Here is a 20,104-nt window from a genome sequence, read left to right on the forward strand (position 1 = left end):
GAGTGCCACAGAGGAAAGGAAGACAATGGCGTGGCTTAGGGGAAAGCAGTGGTGCAGAAGAAAACAGAGTGGCACGGATGCAGGGCGGTGCAGATGGAGAAAGACAGATTGGTGCGGATGAGAGAACACAGACTACTATAGTTCGGAGACCACACAGCAGTAGGGATTGGGTTAGACAGATTGGTGTGGATGGGTAGGAAGATAGAGTGGTGCGGGTGGTGGGGGGAGACAGAGTATGATATTTTAAAAAATAAGGGAGCTGAACGTGTATTTTAAATTTGATAAATGTATGCGGTGAGAAGGATGTTGGAAGCCAGTGAGATTGTTTTGGTGATCAAATGGGAAGATTGTGGGCACTGAGTGGGATCTGGGAGCCACATAACTGCTTAAACCTCAGTTGCATAGACTGCATGTGTGTATTCCAAAGAGCACACAATTCTGTGAATTAGCAGCTCCACCATTTTGTGAGTGACAGCAATCACATTCTGTGAGAGTGCTGAATCTGCAGTTAACCACAGGGTGGGATGGCATACCATATTTGTATTGCGCAAGGAACACGTCCATGTTCGTAATTTCATTGCCCTTTGGAGTTTGAGTGGCAGAAAATCAATAGGTTATGTTAATTCTCAGATCATGTCTAAGCAGCCTTAATGGGACATATGAAACCATAAGGTTTTTTGTCTATGGAATATAGAGAGAGAGAGAGAGAGAGTACATCCAGAATCGGCACTCCTGTAAACATGAATGTATATTACCCATTGACCTCACAATCCATCAGGATCCATATAACAGCAAATGTGTGGTGCGGCACTCACGGGATAAAGATCAGTCAGACCTCTGCAGTATATTCCAATGTTTCAAAGTTTGTACTTTGTCATCAGGGATAAGATACAAAACCAATATGTCCTACCTTACGTAGATCTAACACCAAGTGAAAGGCACCCTCTGCATCGGGACCATGCACTTGACCGGCGACACGTACTGATGACGCCATCATGTACAATGCTATCGGTGCTGACGATGACGCTCATAGTCTAAGAGCCCTGTCACCGAGTAGATAGAAAACAATACATAATCGGCATCACATCTATAAAGGAACATGTATAATATTACAATGTTAATAAACTACACCTATAAACATACAGTATACATATAAATAAACCAGGAGAGGAAAAAGTTTCACCCAATAAATTAATGAAATATACATACGAATACATCAAAAATGTTTGAGCCCCAAATGATCACTAAGCCCCCTAGAGGCTAATGTGCCCAATTTAATGATCCATCTAGATTCACACTGAAGAAGTCTAAGGCGGCCCATACACGGTAAGATTTTTTACATGATGTGCCCGATAGCAATGAACAATCGTGCATATCGTGTGGTTTGGCATGCTGTATGACGGCCATATGCATCCCCACCATCGTACATCGGCATCGTAGATTTTATGGAAAAACCATAACTCTGCGATCCATCATGCTGTTAAATAGGTAAACGAAGCATCTTGTAAGATGTGTTGAATTCGTCAATAAAACTTTTAATATATTCCTTCCTATAAACCTCTAAGATTCACCTGCCTAGAACCTCTAAGACAAAACCCTGCCTAAAACCTCTAAACAGAATGCTAATTGCGTATGCAGTTTAACCGCAAATAAGGACAGGAGTGGAATCTGTGTTTCCAACGCACAAGTATTATTCAGGTAAAAGTACAGTCAGTTACACGCAATCTATACATACACAAGTTAGGTGTAAAAGGAAATAATACAGACCCAAGTACGGTTATACATACGCTGCGCCTCTGGACCCAGAGATAGACTTCTGACTGGATATCCTCAGTTCACCCAAAATTCAGCATGAACTGGCAAACCAGTGTTCGGACACATGTATTTATTCCCCCCCAGACTGAAACAGGACAAAGGGGGAACTTCCTGCTGATCTCATTGGTTCCCAGAGGAGAAGCATATGTAACGACACATTTAACAGGTTATTTCAAATAGACTTTCCCTGCCTCTAACAACCAAAGTCTTTCTGGTAACGCCTCCTGTAACATTCCATCAACTAAACATTTTGTTGCTTGTAAGTTCTGCGATCCGTAACTTGAGTTTGCATGATGCGATCTCTCCACCGATAACACCGGGATTCTGTAAAAAGCGTACGCATCAGAACGAAACCAAACACACCTTGCTTATCATGTATAATACCTTAGATGTCAAAAACCTATATTTCTTAGCATTTAAACTAACTTAACCAACTTGAATCATACAATTTGATGCTAATGGAACCTTGTGTGCGAATATGTAGTGTGTGAGTATTCGGGGTTTGATATAAGGACGCTAGTTATTAATGGGTGAGATTTAAGTACATAATTTCTCATACACGAAGTGAACATCCAGCAGTGTGGATGGCTGAGGGTTGTAGTTCTACATGCCCTCTGTCAGCAGGCCCCCACCTGTTGTGTGTTCAAAGGAAAACAAAACCTCTTTTGTTCTCACAGACTCTTGTGTGAAATGCAAATGTATTACCACCTTAAGCTGTGGAATTTTGGGGCCATCCTGTCTAGGATTCAAACAAATCCAATTGTGTAGATATTATATTACAATTGCCACAACTATACTTTATCTGCATCCAGGGATTCCCAATTTGTATGTAAAAATACCCATTGTCTCTTCTTATTTACTTTTACTCAGAAAGCTTGTTTTTCCAGTTGCCCTTGGTAGGTTAACAAAAACATTGCCATCTGTTCTTAGCTCCTGAGTTATAACTTGAATTGACGCTGACCACAAAAATGGTGTCTTGCGATCTCATTTCCAAAATGGAGTCTTGCGGCCATTCGCAAGATGGCGTCGCAGCGATGAAATTTTAAACTGAACTTGTCTCAGCCAATTATTCAGCTTTGACAGATGCATCGTTTACCATTCACAGCAGCATGCGATGCATCGGGCTGAATTTGAAAATGTACCGAAGTGTCGTACGTTTTCAAATCGCCCCGTGTATGGCCCGCCTTAGACCACGATTACCCCTCCTCAAGGAAGGGTCTATATCATGCAGTATTTCAGCATGGCAAGGTTATGGGATGCATTCACAAACTGTCTTGCGACCGGTTGGTCGCTGGTACCAGAAATAAGAGTGGCCCTAATCGAGGATCGGTGTGACATCATCCTCTCTTTAAACGTTCTTTCTGTTTTCCAGATATAGGAAAAGCCGCATGGGCATAATATTTGGTAGACCACGAATGTCGAAGTACATGTAAAGTGATGTTTAATGTATAATGTCTTTCCCGAATGGGGATGTTGGAATGTATATCCTGTGATAAGATAACGGCAAGGTGGTACAACCACACTTAAGAAGGGACAAAAAATGCTCAGGTTTTTTACACAATAAAGGAGTCACATCGGTTTTAACCAGATGGTCACGAAGGTTGCGACCCCTGGTATAACAAGACATTAGTTTCTCACCATTAAGATTTAAATCAGGATCTGTTTGAATCAAGGGCCAATATTTCTTGGAGGCTTTGCTGATGTACTGACATCTTAACCCATGGAAAAAGAGGAGTGTTATTATTCTTCCTAGATCTTTTGAGCAGATCATCTCTATTAAGGGACATTACTTTGTTTTTAGCCTGTAGCAGGAGATTATAATCATAACCACGTTACAAAAAATTTTCGGACATAATGTCAATTTGATCTGAAGCTAATGTGGGATCATTATTGATACATCTAACTCGAAGGAATTTTGGAATATGGTAAACCCAATCTTAATGGTTTAGAGTGGAAACTATCAGATCGCAATAGATTATTATGATCTGTCTCTTTAGAAAATAATGAGGTGTTTAAACTTTGTCCACATCTAGTTATTTTAACATCTAGGTAATTCACGTCAGATTCACTCATATTATAAGTGAACTTAATAGGACCATCACTAGAATTAAATTGATCAATAACTTCACAGAAAGAATCCTCCTTGCCTTTCCAAAAGATGAGTAAGTCATCTATAAAATGTGTATAGAAAAGCACCTTGGAAGACACATTAGGATCAGAAAAAAACAATTCTTTCTCAATTTCGAACATAAACATGTTCGCATATACTGGGGCTACTAACAAACCCATTGCACAGCCGCTAATCTGTAGGAAGAATTTACCTGCATATAAGAAACATTCTTAGTCAACACCAAAAGCAATATTTCAAGAATCAAGTCTAAACTAGGTCCAACATACAATGGATGATTAGTTACAAAATGTCTAACAGCACCTATACCCTCCACATGTGGATTTGCAGTATATAAACTGGTCACATCGACACAGCACATCCATATATCCCAAACAAATGGTAGCAATTTTTCCAATTTATTCAATAAATCAGTGGTATCGAGTAAAAAATTCTCATGACTCTGTACACAAGGTTGAAAAAGAGAATCTAGAAATACAGATGTAGGTTGAAACAGTGAATTTCTGGCTGCAATAATCGGTGGTACCGTGGCTGACTTGTGAATTTTGAATAATGTATAAAACAGCTGGACAACTAGAAATATAGGCATTAATGCATCACAGAGCTTTTTAGAAATAATTATATAATTTGATAAGACACCTGCGCTTCCTGGGATTGCTGCTATTGAGTGTATGTGGGAGGTCCTTAGAAAACACCCTAGACAGAATTACAATAGACTATAGACCACTCAGCGCACTTCCCTAATGTATAGGAGTCAATCAGTAAACCAGAGGAAAAAATATTAGAAACAAAAAGTCTTAAAGAGTAATGCAGTCACTTTATCCACAAGGCGTGGAATTCTTTCTTTTTCAATATAATCTTGAATGAGTAGAACTCTGAATATTCCTTATCTCGTAGGTACTCCTTATACTCCCATTGGATGTGAATCCATATGTAAAACAGAAGGAGCTAGTGAAGTCCACAATAGTGAAGTATTTAATGGTAATGACAATAAAAATAGACAAAAATACATAGAACATCTAATCTTTAGGTATCCACCAGTAGTAGGTATAAAAGGCGTACCAGACAGGGTGGGTGTAGTGAATACACCTAAACTTGCATTCACAGTAGTCCAACGCTTTCCAGAACCAGAAATATGTGCAGCTGTTCGTGGAGCCAGGCGGATCCTTATATCCTCCAGAAGTCCCTGCTGTACAGTCCTTTCCTACAGTCACCAACGCGTTTCAACTCTCTAAGGAGTCTTTATCAAGGTGTGTCCTGATCTGGTGGTGGAGTCCAGCTTATATACCTATGTGAGCATTCTCATTGGTCCAGTATAATTAGATGATTGATACTTCTTAAAACAGACAATGTCATACATTTTATTTATATATATCATTGACAATAAATAGTACTGTCATACAAACTTGGTAAAAACTTATAAATGGCATTCTAATTCACTTTTATGATGATGTATAATAAGACTAAAAAAACTACTTCCTGTTTACATTTCAGAACACTGGAGCGTCACTTCCGGTTTCTGATAAATCAATATAACTTAATTAAAAGCTATGTTGTGATGTAATTGAGGTGGTGTCCGGGTCCCTGTTATTCACGAGACACACACCCTCCTCTACTGTGTATCGGGGCCCTAAAGATGCGGCCCCCTAGTCATCGACGCCGTCCACTGGAAATGCGATAGTACAACTTCCGTTTTTTGCGTTCCACACCATGGAACGCATTCACCTGGTCTTCCGGTTTTTGCATTACACACCGAGGAACGCACTCTCCTGATCACTCGGCATTACCCGCCGGAAGTGTAATGACGTGACTTCCGGTTTATGCGTTCCACACTGAATGCATGGTCATACAGCATTACAGATTACCTGCTGCACCATGTTAGGCTACAGAGACCAAAGTAAACTATTAATCAATTCTGTATTTGATATTAACCACACTGATAATGAAGGTGATAGAGGTGATGAAATAGGCCCCCTAATGAAACAATTAGAGCATATACTTCTTAAAGAAAATCGCATTTGGTGGGAGACTACCACCCTAGAAAAATACGTTGTGGAGCTCATTATACCTAGGGTGTTACAGATCACTAAAACATCAACCTCATTAAATGATACAGAAGATTTCAATAATAGATGGAATTATATTTTAGATAATTGTTCAATGTTCCTGATGGAGCTTATTATACAACAAAGAAAGAAAGAGTTGAAAGATATAGAAGAGCAGATAAATACTTTGATTACAACATTAATACCATTTAGAGGGACAGAAGAATATCAACAGTTAGAGAAAAATATGGAGTTTAGAATTCTAAAGAAAGAAAAAGAAATAATATTTTGTAAACAAAAAAAGTTCAAAAGAGATCTAAATGAGAAAAAAGAGAAATTACAGGGGAGGGGAGCCAATGATGAGTCCATTCTAGAAGATTCGGAAATAGGCAATTCCCCCCAGAAGGAAATTAGATTCCTATATGGAGGATCATTCCTGTGACTGTAATGATATAGATATAGAAAGGACCCCTTATCAAAGAAAAGAGAGAAAGGGATAAATATGATGGATATCATAACAAAAAGACAGTCAATTTTAGGAAAGAAAGATGGGAACAGCCCAATAGAATACCAAGGAGGAAAATATATGAACAAAGGAAAGTAAGATCAGAATAGGGAACACCCAGAACCCCAGTATCAGATAGACGCAAATGGTATGGGTCACAAGGAAGAAATTTCTATATAAAAGACGAGTGGCATGTGAATGATGAAAGAACACATAGGAATTCTATACCAACTAAAAACAGATATCAAATCCTTAATGAAAATACTTTTTTAGAATAGAGCATCAGAAGGAACAATTGGAATTAGTTGAAAGGAGAGTAAGAAAAAGAAGGGGATGTCAGGAAGGTCAAAAAATGAAAGAAAGAGATAAAAATACTGGTACGAATGAGGCAAATGCAACACCAGTAGAAATAAGCAATACTAAGATCTTCAACCTTAACAATCACATCTTGACAAAAGAAGACGAAATTGTTTTACAAAAAGGTTTCAAGTTTGCTCCCAGCAATAAATTTAATAAATTCCAAACATACCTTGATCTTCAAAGATTCATACGAAAGGTTTGAAGGTTTGAAGAAATATTTCTTAGAAAACAAAACAGATGGGTCAAGTAGTAGAGAGATTTTCCATCCCCATTCCACATTCAATCCCACCTTCAATAGAGGGTGTTTTAATGACAGCTTTCAGAAGGCAGTGAGTTCAGATTTAGATCAAATGGAAATACAAAAGAAACCGTACAGCAATTTAACGTTTAAGGAGAGACAAGCTTTGAAAAATCTAAGTAACAATCAAGATATCACGATAAAACCTGCGGATAAAGGGGGGGTATTGTTGTTATGGATTCTACCAACTATGACAAAGAAATCATGAGGGAACTCATTGATTAGGATACATACTCCTTATTAAGGACCAATCCCAGTGATAGGATTGAAAAAAATTTAATAGAGTTATTAACTATCTATAAGAATAGTGGAACTTTGAAAGAAAATGAAATTAAATATATACAAAATTAATCTCCAACATTACTGGTACTTTATGCACTCCCTAAAGTACATAAAGATGTAAATAACCCCCCAGGTCGACCTATTGCTGCAGGTACTAATTCCCTTACAGCCAATCTTTCCCATTTTTTGGACTCCCATCTACAAGGTTATAGGTTATAAAACTTAAGACATATATAAAAGATACAACAGATATAATTCAGAAAACAAAAGATCTCGTATGGCATAAACATTTCATTTTAGGTACTGCAGACGTAAGCAGTTTGTACACTACAATAGACCATTCCCATGGGATTGAAGCAGCCCAATATTTTTTAACAAACAGCAATATGGATGAAGAAAAAATTAAGTTAATATTAGATGGTATCAAATTCATCCTTGAAAACAATTTTTTTTGGTACCAGGGCAAATATTACAACCAATTAAGGGGTACAGCTATGGGAACTCGATTTGCGCCAGTGTACGCCAATTTATTCAAGGGTCTTTTGGAACAATGTACAATATGGACTAATAATAACTATGAAGAAGATCTTTTATATTGGTACAGATATATAGATGATATCTGGTTCATATGGCAGGGGAGTGAGGAACGTCTTGATTCATTTAAAAACCAACTCAATGAAAATCCTAAAAATATTGAACTTACTTTTAATTGCAGCAATAAGGAGGTTAACTTCTTAGATCTCACCTTTTATGTGGAAAATAATATCTTAAAACTAGAAATTATTGCAAACCAACTGACTGTAATGCGTACATAGACGTTAGAAGTAACCATCATCCGGTTTGGTTGAAAAACATACCGAAAGGCCAAATCAAACATATCCGAAGGAATTGTACAGATGTTAAGATTTTTGAGGAAAAAGTCACCACATATAAAAATAGATTTATTTCAAAGGGATATAAAAAGAAGGAAATAGATATTCCGATTGACGAAATGAAAATATGTGAAAGAGAAACACTATTACAACCGAAAATACAAAAAGAAAACCCCAAATCATTTAGATTACCTTTTATTACGACTTTTAGTGGCCAACACAAAGATTTTGAAAAGATCATAAAAATACATTGGAATCTCCTAATTAGAGACCCTATTTTAGAACCAATTATACCGGCTCGGCCTAAATTAATCTATAAAAAAGCGCCCAATTTACGCAAAAAAATTGTAAAAAGCGCAGTTCCACCTAAGAGGACAGGAAGAATTAAAACAACAGTCTTCCATAGATGTGGAGTATGCAGAAACTTCACTAAACAACAGTCCAAATTAGAAGTATACAAATCCAACACTACTGGCATATCATATGACATCTCTGATTTCATTACTTGTAACAGTAAAAATTGCATATATCTTATAGAATGTACATGTGGCTTACAATATATAGGGAGAACATCAAGACCCCTAAAGGAGAGATGGGCCAAGCATCTTAGAAATATAAAAAAAAGGTTTTGAGAAACATACGTTATCGACTCACTTTAAAGAAGTACATATGAGCTCATGTAATTCCATTAAATCTATAATAGGTATAAAACAAGTAGAAAACAATTGGAGAAATAGAGATTTGGATGTCAATTTAGCCAAAATTTAAATTAAATATATTTACGATCTTAAAACACTTATTCCAAGTGGCCTTAATGGGGATTTCGAATTGAAATGGTTTTTTTTAACTCCAGGATATGTTTTAGGTTTTTATATCTGGAAAATTAATATGTGTATATGCTTTATTTTAATATTTTAGATGTGGATATTTATTTCTTTATTTGGCACCTAATGAGATATTGGATGTTTTTATATTTAAGTGCAGTCTCATTTATGGTAGGCTAATTCGGAAGTCTATATTTAGTACTTTAGATTGAAGATATTATACAGCAAGATCATCATTCTATGTTTCCTTTTTAACAATACCACTTTTATGTAGTAATTTATGTGGATAATTTCCAATAATATACATATCAAGTTGGTCTGGTTACCGAATATGCTGAATGACCATGCGTTCCACAGTGTGGAACGCATTAAACTGGAAGTCGCGTCATTACACTTCCGGCGGGTAATGCCGAGTGATCAGGAGAGTGCGTTCCTCGGTGTGGAACGCAAAAACCGGAAGACCAGGTGAATGCGTTCCAACGTGTGGAATGCAAAAAACGGAAATTGTACTATCGCACTTCCGGTGGACAGAGTCGCATCTTTAGGGTCCCGATACACAGTAGAGGAGGGTGTGTGTTCCGTGAATAACAGGGACCCGGACACCACCTCAATTACATCACAACATAGCTTTTAATTAAGTTATATTGATTTATCAGAAACCGGAAGTGACGCTCCGGTGTTCTGAAATGTAAACAGGAAGTAGTTTTTTAGTCTTATTATACATCATCATAAAAGTGAATTAGAATTTCATTTATAAGTTTTAACCAAGTTTGTATGAAAGTACTATTTATTGTCAATAATATATATCAATGAAATTTATAATATTGTCTGTTTTAAGAAGTATCAATCATCTAATTATGTTGGACCAATGAGGATTCTCACATAGGTATAAGCTGGACTCCACCACCAGATCAAGACACACCTTGATAAAGACTCCTTAGAGAGTTGAAATGTGTTGGTGACTGTAGGAAAGGACTGTACAGCAGGGACTTCTGGAGGATAGAAGGATCCGTCTGGCTCCACGAACAGCTGCACATATTTCTGGTCCCGGAAAGTGTTGGACTACTGTGAATACGAGTTTATGTGCGTTCACTACACCCACCCTGTCTGGTACGCCTTTAATACCTACTTTTGGTGGATACCTAAAGATTAGATGTTCTATGTATTTTTGTCTATTTTTATTGTCATTACCATTATATACTTCACTATTGTGGACTCCACTAGCTCCTTCTGTTTTACATATGGATTCACATCCAATGGGAGTATAAGGAGTACCTACGAGATAAGGAATATTCAGAGCTCTACTCATTCAAGATTATATTGAAAAAGAAAGAATTCCACGCCTTGTGGACAAAGTGACAGCATTACTCTTTAAGACTTTTTGTTTCTATTATTTTTTCCTCTGGTTTACTGATTGACTCCTATACATTAGGGAAGTGCACTGAGTGTTCCATATTCTAATTTTAGAAATAATGTCTGCACTGGCAGCTGCTTACAATACCTCTTGTAATTCACATTTAAATAATTTTGAGGGATCACCCAGTAATTTACGGTAAACATGTTCATCGCTGAGTTGCCGGTCAATTTCCCTACAATAATCACTCAAGTCCTGCAGCACCAGTGCCCCTCTTTTATCAGATATCTTGTCTTGAGATCTACTGTATGCAGCTGACACAAGTCACCAGACTACACTTAGGATGCATATCCACTACACGATATATTGAACAAATGAACGATAACAACATCGTTATCATTCAATAGTTCAGTATATTGTGTAGTGGATACGCGGCTTTACTGTAACAAAGTAAAACATGTCTAAATATTTACAGTAAACAACAAAACATCAGATACTATAAGGAAAAGGCACCTGATAAAAACATACCAGTGCAATTTGAATGCACTCCAGTCCCCATAATATAACACTTTAGAGGGGAAAGCAGTTTTATTTTCATGCAAACTGCATGCAGTAGAGTTATTAGCATTCCCTTGTTTATGTTTAAGTCCCTGCTTAGTCCCAAACCAAACTGCTGGCTGGTCCTTGTAAATCTACAAACACTACAAACACTACTTGGTTGCAATTAGGGATGCCAAGATTTTTTAAATCCTGGAATTACAAAAATGGTTATTCCCAGGATTGATTTGTACATTAGCCCCCAAAGAAAAAAAGAGAAAACCCATATTCATTACCTCCACTGGAAATAAATAAAAGACACATTCATGTTCCTCACAGGGATAAAAAAGAAATACTTTTATGGCCCCTACAGGAAAAAAAGTACTTTCATACCCCCCATTGAAGATAAAAACCCTGATTCCCTGACCTCACCTCCTGGCTGTCACCAGTGTCGGACTGGGGCATGCAGTGATAGGTGCCAGTATGGGATCGGTATGAAACACAGCCGGACAGTTCAAATTCCGACTCCGGAAGACCAGCAACAGAAGATCCCGACAGGTAAGTTTTTTAACTATTACTAACCCTCTCCCCTCCCTTAGGGATGCCTAACCCTAACCTCCCCCCAAGTGCCTAACCCTAACCCCCCCTTCCCCGCAGCCTAAACCTAATTCTCCCGGGGGGTGGTGCCTAACCCTAACCCCCCCTTCCCCATGCCTACTCCTAACCCTCCCAGGGGAGTGTCTAACCCTAAGTCCCCCCCGGGAGCCCCTAAACCCCCCCCCCACGGCTGTCAGCGCCCAGCTTACCTTCGTTCGGTATGCCAGACACCGGGCTCCCGGCATAGGGTTAATGATAGGTGTCAGGATTTCGATGCTTATCATTAGTCCCCTGTCAGGATTACACAGTTGGGAAGCCGGCGGACGGCATTTCGACTGTCAGCTTCCTGACTACATCCCGCCTATACAAAGGGTTGTGGCCAGCCTTCAACAGAGACAGAGTGCATGGTCTGAGCCCCTTTAAAAAATAAAAAAAAATATATATATATACACTACCGTTCAAATGTTTGGAGTCACCCAGACAATTTCGTGTTTTACATGAAAACTGACTTTAATTTATCAAATGAGTTGCAAAATGAATAGAACATATATTCAAGACATTGGCAAGGTTAGAAATAATAATTTTGCCTTCATCGAAGAATGCTCCTTTTGCAGCAATTACAGCATTGCAGACCTTTGGCATTGTACTGTAGCTGTTAATTTGTTGAGGTAATCTGAAGAAATTTCACCCCACACTTCCTGAAGCACCTCCCACTAGTGTGTGTGTGTGTGTGTGTGTGTATATATATACACTACCGTTCAAAAGTTTGGGGTCACTTAGAAATTTCCTTTTTTTTGAAGGAAAAGCACTGTTTTTTTCAATGAAGATAACATTAAATTAATCAGAAATACACTATATACTTTGTTAATGTGGTAAGTGACTTTACTAGCTCCAAATGTATGGTTTTTAAAGGAATATCTACATAGGTGTATAGAGGCCCATTTCCAGCAACCATCACTCCAGTGTTCTAATGGTACATTGTGTTTGCTAAGCACGTTAGAAGACTAATGGATGATTAGAAAACCTTGAAAACCCTTGTGCATTTATGTTACCACAGCTGAAAATGGGTTTTCTCAATAGAGAAGCTATAAAACTGTCCTTCATTTGAGCTAGTTGAGTATCTGGAGCATCACATTTGTGGGTTTGATTATACTCTCCAAATGGCCAGAAAAAGAGAACTTTCATGTGAAACTCGATAGTCTATTCTTGTTCTTAGAAATGAAGGCTATTCCATGCGAGACATTGCCAAGAAACTGAACATTTCCTACACCGGTGTGTACTACTCCCTTCATAGAACAACACAAACAGGCTCTAACCAGAGTAGAAAGAGAAGTGGAGGCCCCGGTGCACAACTGTGCAAGAAGACAAGTACATTAGAGTATCTAGTTAGAGAAATAGATGCCTCACAAGTCCTCAACTGGCAGCTTCATTAAATGGTACCCGCAAAACGCCAGTGTCAATGTCTACAGTGAAGAGGCGACTCCGGGATGGCCTCTTGGCAGAGTGGCAAAGAAAAAAACATATCTGAGACTGCCCAATAAAAGGAAAAGATTTATATGGGCAAAAGAACACAGATATTGGACAGAGGAAGATTGGAAAAAAGTGTTATGGACAGACGAATCGAAGTTTGAGGTGTTTAGATCGCACAGAAGAACATTTGTGAGATGCAGAACAAGTGAAAAGAATCTGGAAGAGTGCCTGGCGCCATCTGTCAAGCATGGTGGAGGTAATGTGGTGGTCTGGGGATTCTTTGGTGCTGGTAAAGTGGAAGATATGTACAAGGTAAAAGGGATTTTGAATAAGGAAGGCTATCACTCCATTTTGCAACGCCATGCCATACACTGTGGACAGCACTTTATTGAAGCCAATTTCCTCCAACAGGACAATGACCCAAAGCACACCTCCAAATTATGCAAGAACTATTTAGGGAAGAAGCAGGCAGCTGGTATTCTGTCTGTAATGGAGTGGCCAGCACAGTCATCAGATCTCAACCCCATTGAGCTGTTGCAGCTTGACCATATGGTATGCAAGAAGTGTCCATCAAGCCAATCCAACTTGTGGGAGGTGCTTCAGGAAGCGTGGTTTGAGATTTCTTCAGATTACCTCAACAAATTAACAGCTAGAATGCCAAAGGTCTGCAATGCTGGAATTGCTGCAAAAGGAGCATACTTTGACGAAAGCAAAGTTTGAAGGACAAAATTATTATTTCAAATAAAACTCATTATTTCTAACCTTGCCAGTGTCTTGACTATATGTTCTGTTAATTTTGCAACTCATCTGATAAATAAGTAAGTTCTCATATAAAACACGAAATCGTCTGGGTGACCCAAACTTTTGAACGGTAGTGTGTGTGTGTGTATATATATATATATATATATATATATATATATATCTATATATACACATGCCAAGAAGCGGCACTCCCGACAACTTTGACAATAAGACAGTAGGCCCTTTGTATAAATCATGAGGTAAATTGGAGGGCACCGGACGCAATTGACTTTTCAACAGCACAGGAGTGCCAGCTATTTGCAATATATATGTATATATTATATATACATCCTATGTTATCCTTGAAGAAAGATGTAACTATCTGAAACGTCAGAGGAATAAAGATTAATTGTATGTTTCTTGCATTGAAAAGTCCCTAGGAGTGCTGCCGCTACGCCTATTATTTGTGAGTCTCTGGAGTTTATTGATTATGCCCTCGGGCATATATTCACTTTGGAGGAATGCCGGTTTTAAACTATGGATATATACAGTAAATACTGCTAGTGCATGCATGATAATGTTCCAGATTAATAACCGTAATGCACTGTACAAAATACACCATGGTCCTGTGCATTAAAATGTAACATATAATATATCATTCAAGTGCACAGGCTGGAACCTGATCCCTAGAGGATCCCACCCCCAGGCCCTCAGGCAGTGGAGCTCACCGGGGGTTTCCCCTGTACCCAGTCCGATACAGGCTGTTTCTCTCAGTCACTCACTGTGTCACTCATTGTCTCAGACGCTTCCATAGATGGCATTCAGGCTTCAGGCAGTGGAAGTAGCTCTACCTCTCAGGGCCTCATTCAGCATGGATCGCAATTGCAACCACATACGCAGATCGGCCGGTTGTTGCATACTGCGTACGAACGCACTGTGGTATCCATCGCAGAATGAGCGACAGGTCATGAGTATTTGGGGGTGGTGACAGGCAGGGGCTGGCTGGCAACTTATAGCCTGGGAGCAAATGTATGCGAGTGGTCCTGGCTTTTCTACAATGGCAAAATTGGCTTGAACCAAGTGTACTAGATGAAAAGATGAGCATGAGTGTATACAATAAACCTGGCAGTGACCTGCAAATACCCTTAAATGCAATAATTGATGGGCACTGCGGGGAAAGTGGCAGAACATGTATTTACTTACCTGTTTAGTTTGAGGGCAAATGCCCTCCTCTCTGCGCTGGACAATGACGCCATGGTGTGTCTGCAGGTATAATGCAGCAAGGCTGGCTGGGCACCGAGCTCCCTCATGCCCCGACCACTGTGTCAGTCAGGGATCTGTCACTTCACAATTCCCCTTCCTGCCACCCTGCCTACTTGCGACCAATGCTGTGCAACCAACTGCTCTTCCAATACAGACTTTAGATATTTATCTCCAGCTTTTGCCCAAAGTTGTCAACAGGATGAGCGCTAGTCCAATATTAAAATATACTTATTTTACGATCATTAGAGTAACAAATATCCAAAAGTCAGCTGTTCTCAGCAAACTTAATACACCAAATAATGGGCCTCATTCAGAGGCCGTCGTAGGATGCAAGCGGTCGCTCAGAAACAGGGCAGCCGCTTGCATCCTGAACGGCCGCCTCCATGTCGGTCGTTAGGCTGTGGGTTAACACCCACAGCTCTAACGACCGCTAAGGGAGATGGTCGCGATGGTCAAGACTATCGCGACCATCGGGGCTTACGACGAGATCCTAGGGTAGGGTCTCGTCAACCTTAAGCCCCAGGGAGCTTCCTGCTCTGTTTGAGCAGGAAGCTCCCCACTGACATCACTGATGATGTCAGTGGGGATGCCCACAAAACGGCAAGCGTTCCAAAAGGAACGGCTCCGTTTGGCCGGGCACGCCCCCTGCCCGCCCAGCAAACGGAGCGAGCTGTCAATCAACATCGACAGCTCGCTCCGTCTGCTTCGAGCCCGCTAACGACGGGTGATCCGTCGTTAGCGGGGCTCGTGCATGCGCGCGACGGAGCCGTCTCCGTCGTTGGTCCACAGGGCATGCGCACATCAAGTCAGTTGTGAGCGCTCAGCGCTCGCGACCGACTCTGAATAAGGTCCAATGTCCCAGAACTGACCCACGATAATGCCCCTGTAATAAAAGAGCCATTTTAAATGAGACCTTAGATCTATGGGGTGGCCCATCGACCCGCTTGCGAGCGTCCTTCGCTCGCGAGCGGGTCTGAATTAGGCCCACAGGTCAAACATGGATATGGTGCAGGAGGGAGAATTCAAATATTCAAATCCTGAAAACGGAATAAGCTTAGTCTGGATGACCTACGCTGAGGTCAGTGTAAGGCAATCAATGGCACTTTTGGCCTCAAACTTTGCTACACCCTGGTGTAAAACCAAGGATTCAACCACTAGCATGCCAGATGAACACTGTGGGGCTGTAAATTTGCTGCAAAACAGGCTAAGGCCCTGATTCAGAGCCGGAGGCTCTGACAGAGTGCTCGCTCTGAATCAGGGCCGGCCCTCCCACCTTTTGGAGCGGCCTCCTGGCCGCTCGCATAGCTGTGGGTGACCACCCACAGCTATAGCAAGCGGCCAAAATGATGGTCGCGATGGTCAAGACCATCGCGACCATCGGGCTTGCGAGGAGACCCTTGCGGTAGGGTCTCGCTGCCGCAAGCCCTGGAGTGCTTTTGGCTCTATCAGAGCAATGGGAACGCCTCTGTCTGGGCAGCCACGCCCCCGGCATGCCCACCAAAGGGGGCGTGCTGTCAATCACCATCGACAGCACGCCCCCTTTGGTGCGAGACCCATAATGACGGCTTGGCCATCGTTATTCGGGTCTCGCGCATGTGCACGATGGAGCCGCCGCCCCTGTCGTGCGCATGCGCACTTGGGCAACATGGACCCGCTTGCAAGCGCTCAGCGCTCGCGAGCGGGTCTGAATCAGGCCCTTAGTGCCCAGAGCTATTTAGTGCACAAGTCTACCACCAGGACTCTCTTGTGCCAAGGGCCTAATGCCTGCTTAATATAGGGCAGCTCACTTTATTCTGGGTCTAATGAGGCATGGGCCTAGCATCTGTTCAGGGGCTAATCTATAGGGCCAGTGGCGGAACTCCCAGAGACAATGGAGTCATTTGCCGCTGGGCGCCAGCCCTGAAGGGGGCACCTGGCTCCATTGTCATCTGGTCACTGTTGAGGAGGAACTGCATGGAGAAGGAGCGCCGCTGATCGGTGCTCCACCTCCAGTGGCGTAACTACGGAGGATGCAAGGGTGCGGTCGCACCCCCTGCACCCTCCATTTGCCGGGCACCCGCTGAGTGTGTTACCAGCGGGCGCCCACTCCTTCTCTCTCTCCCCCCCTGTTACCAGCGGCAGCCAGAGCTCAGTACAGCCAGAGCTCACTCCTGAGCTCCGGGTCCCGCAGTGCACTATGGGAATGATGTCATGACGTCACTCCCATAGTTCCGAGGAGCGGGCGCCGGGGACGGAGGGCAGCAGTCACTGGATCGGGGTTGAAGGTGTTTTTTTTTTTTTTTTAGTATGTGTGTGTGTGCACGCGTGGGGGGCACAACTGGGGGCATTACAGGGGGTACAATACTGGGGGCACTACAGGGGGCTTAATACTGGGGGCATTTCAGGGGGCTAACTACTGCGGGCTTACTACTGGGGGCATTACAGGGGACTTACTACTGGGGGCACTACAGGGGGCTTAATACTGGGGGCATTACAGGGAACTTACTACTGGGGGCACTACAGGGGGATTACTACTGGGGGCACTATTGGGGCATTACAGGGGGATTACTACTGGGGGCACTAAAGGGGGCTTAATACTGGGGGCATTACAGGGGGCTTACTACTGCGGGCTGACTACTGGGGGCTTACTACTGGGGGCACCACAGGGGGCTTAATACTGGGGCTTACTACTAGGGGCACTACAGGGGGCTTATTACAGGGCCTTACTACTGGGGCCTTACTACTGGTGGCATCATATGGGGGCACTGCATAGGGGGACCACTACTGGAGGTACTGCATAGGGGAAACACTACTGGAGGCACTGCATAGGGGGACCAATACTGGGGAGTACTACATAGGCGGGCACTGCATAGGGGGACTTCTACTGAGGGCACTGCATAGGGGGACTTCTACTGAGGGCACTGCATAGGGGGACCACTACTGGGGGCATTGTATAAAAGGGACTGCATAGGGGGGCGGCGGAAGCTGGGGGGGGGATTTTAATTTGGGGTGCCACCAAAATTTATCTTGCCTCCGGGCACCTGGGATGAAGTTACGCCATATATAGGGCCTAGTGCCCAATGCACCATGGGCCTAATGCCCGACATAAGAGAACCGAGCCCTGTGGCCTAGTGAAAAAGGATGTGCCCCACTGAGTCCTTTCCTGCTGCCTATCCTGCCTGAAGTTACCTTCCCAGAGTGGGGCAGTAGCCTACTCCTAAACTTGTCCCTGCAGTCTTCTGTTCTTGACAAGGCACCTTCTTGTCTCCTTACAGCGTCTTCTCTTTTCTTTTAACTTCTGCCATCTTCTATGGTATCTTCTTTCTGCAGCGTCTTCTCTTTCTATGGCTTCTTCATTCTCCTTTAATCTTATCCACTCCTATGCAGCCATCGGACTGGCTTTCCACTGCTCAGTAATTAATAAAAACTGTTGTAAGAGGATAGAGTTATGATGTGGGTCACTGTGGATTGAATGCCCACCCATAAGCTGTGTTTGGAACACACCCAGTGAAAAATTCAAACTGCTGCTGCTGATTGGTGGGTCTTGAATCTCAAAATATTCAAGATCATTGAGCAGCAGATGCTCACCAATTCCAAGAAGGTGAATTTCTTTCAGCGCTGGAAGCCATCCCATCTTTCCCAGGGTCCCAGCATAAGCAACTTTGGTACATGTGCATCTCTACTACTAATTCTGTATAGTGTTTCTATTCCTGAATATGCTAATGCTTCAGAAATAGAATCCTCTTCTACAAGGATATAAGTCATTTGTGGGCACCATAGTAACATTGTAAGGGTCTCATATACCACCCAATGTCAAGAAGTCACAGAGAAACAATGAACATGAAATAGAGGCCCCTCTCAACTATGGGCCCCATTGCGGCTGCAGCCATTGCATCTATGGTCGTTACGCAGCACCCTTGCTCTCTTAGGTGTGTACTTCCTAAAGTGCGGATTTTTAAAAGTGGAGATGTTGCCCATAGCAACCAATCAGATTCTAGTAAGTGCTAGATAAATGTTAAATAGAATCTGATTGGTTGCTATAGGCAACATCTCCAGTTCTAAAAACCCACACTTAAATAAGTAAACCCCCTACAGTACATTCTTAATTTCTAGTTTGCTCTTTTTCAGCACTTACTCCTCTTAACCTTTATGAAGATGGATGGTCGCGAAAGATTTTAGCTGTGGATGCTGTGAGCAATATACAGGTTGTTTGGAAAAGACACAGAAAGCCATTTATTAATGTACAAATTGTATCAGAAAGAGAAGAACGCTCTATCCCACGTGAAATTGACTTAATTGGAGGTAACCAATATACTGTGATTGCTGTGAACATCGGAGTTCATTTTAGATCACACCCTGTACATCATTTCATCAGAAGGCTCCTCAATATTCGTCGTGCTATAGAGCGCCTCTTCATCAGAAGCCCAGAAACAAAGGTTATTATTAAGACTGAGAACACAAGTGAGATGAATAAAGAGTATGAAGGAATGAATGATTTCCATGCATCTGTTCACTACCTCATCATGGAAATGGTCTTCAAAGATCTTAATGTTGGTTTTGTTAATGGTTGGGACATGACCATTGCATTTAACACAAATCAGATTCATCCTCCAGAACCATATATAAGAAATGAGGTCAACATGCTGATGACCTATATATGTAATTAACACATCAGCCACATTGTGCATAAACAATATAAAGTTTTTGGAATGACAATAATAAATAATTTCTACTGTTATTGCTGTTGCTTTGTTCTGTTAATAGTATTTCATAAACATTTGCTTACCATCCCAGAATTTCTTGGAGACTCACAATTTTTAAGACCTCTCTATCAGGGGGGAAGACCAAGCTCCTCCCATGTCATTGAGACTCTGGTCTGTGGTACAATGATACAATTACTGTGGTGGGTCGGAGGGTGAGAGAGGGCAGGGCTCAGGACTGTCATGCTTGGTGCTCAAGACATGTGCAATGATATGCACTGAGATAATGACCATCAGCAGCACTAGCTATCTGCTACTGAATTGATATTGTGGA

The 20,104-nt window shown here is 41.6% G+C and overlaps 1 protein-coding gene across 2 annotated transcripts in view; it reads left to right on the forward strand.

The window, feature by feature from the left end:
• Positions 1 to 19,778, forward strand: part of LOC148508930 (NXPE family member 1-like) — a 234,627-nt gene extending 214,849 nt beyond the window's left edge. For both annotated transcript variants that reach the window (XM_088443800.1, XM_088443801.1), the window contains one exon: positions 19,199 to 19,778. In XM_088443800.1, the coding sequence (XP_088299926.1) occupies positions 19,199 to 19,737 (539 nt within the window). In that variant the 3' untranslated portion in view covers positions 19,738 to 19,778. The remainder of the gene's footprint in view (positions 1 to 19,198) is intronic.
• The last annotated feature ends 326 nt before the right edge of the window (positions 19,779 to 20,104 follow it).

This window comes from Taudactylus pleione, unplaced genomic scaffold, assembly GCF_031769625.1.
Source record: "Taudactylus pleione unplaced genomic scaffold, aTauple2 ptg000334l, whole genome shotgun sequence".
NCBI classification, from domain to species: Eukaryota; Metazoa; Chordata; class Amphibia; order Anura; family Myobatrachidae; genus Taudactylus; species Taudactylus pleione.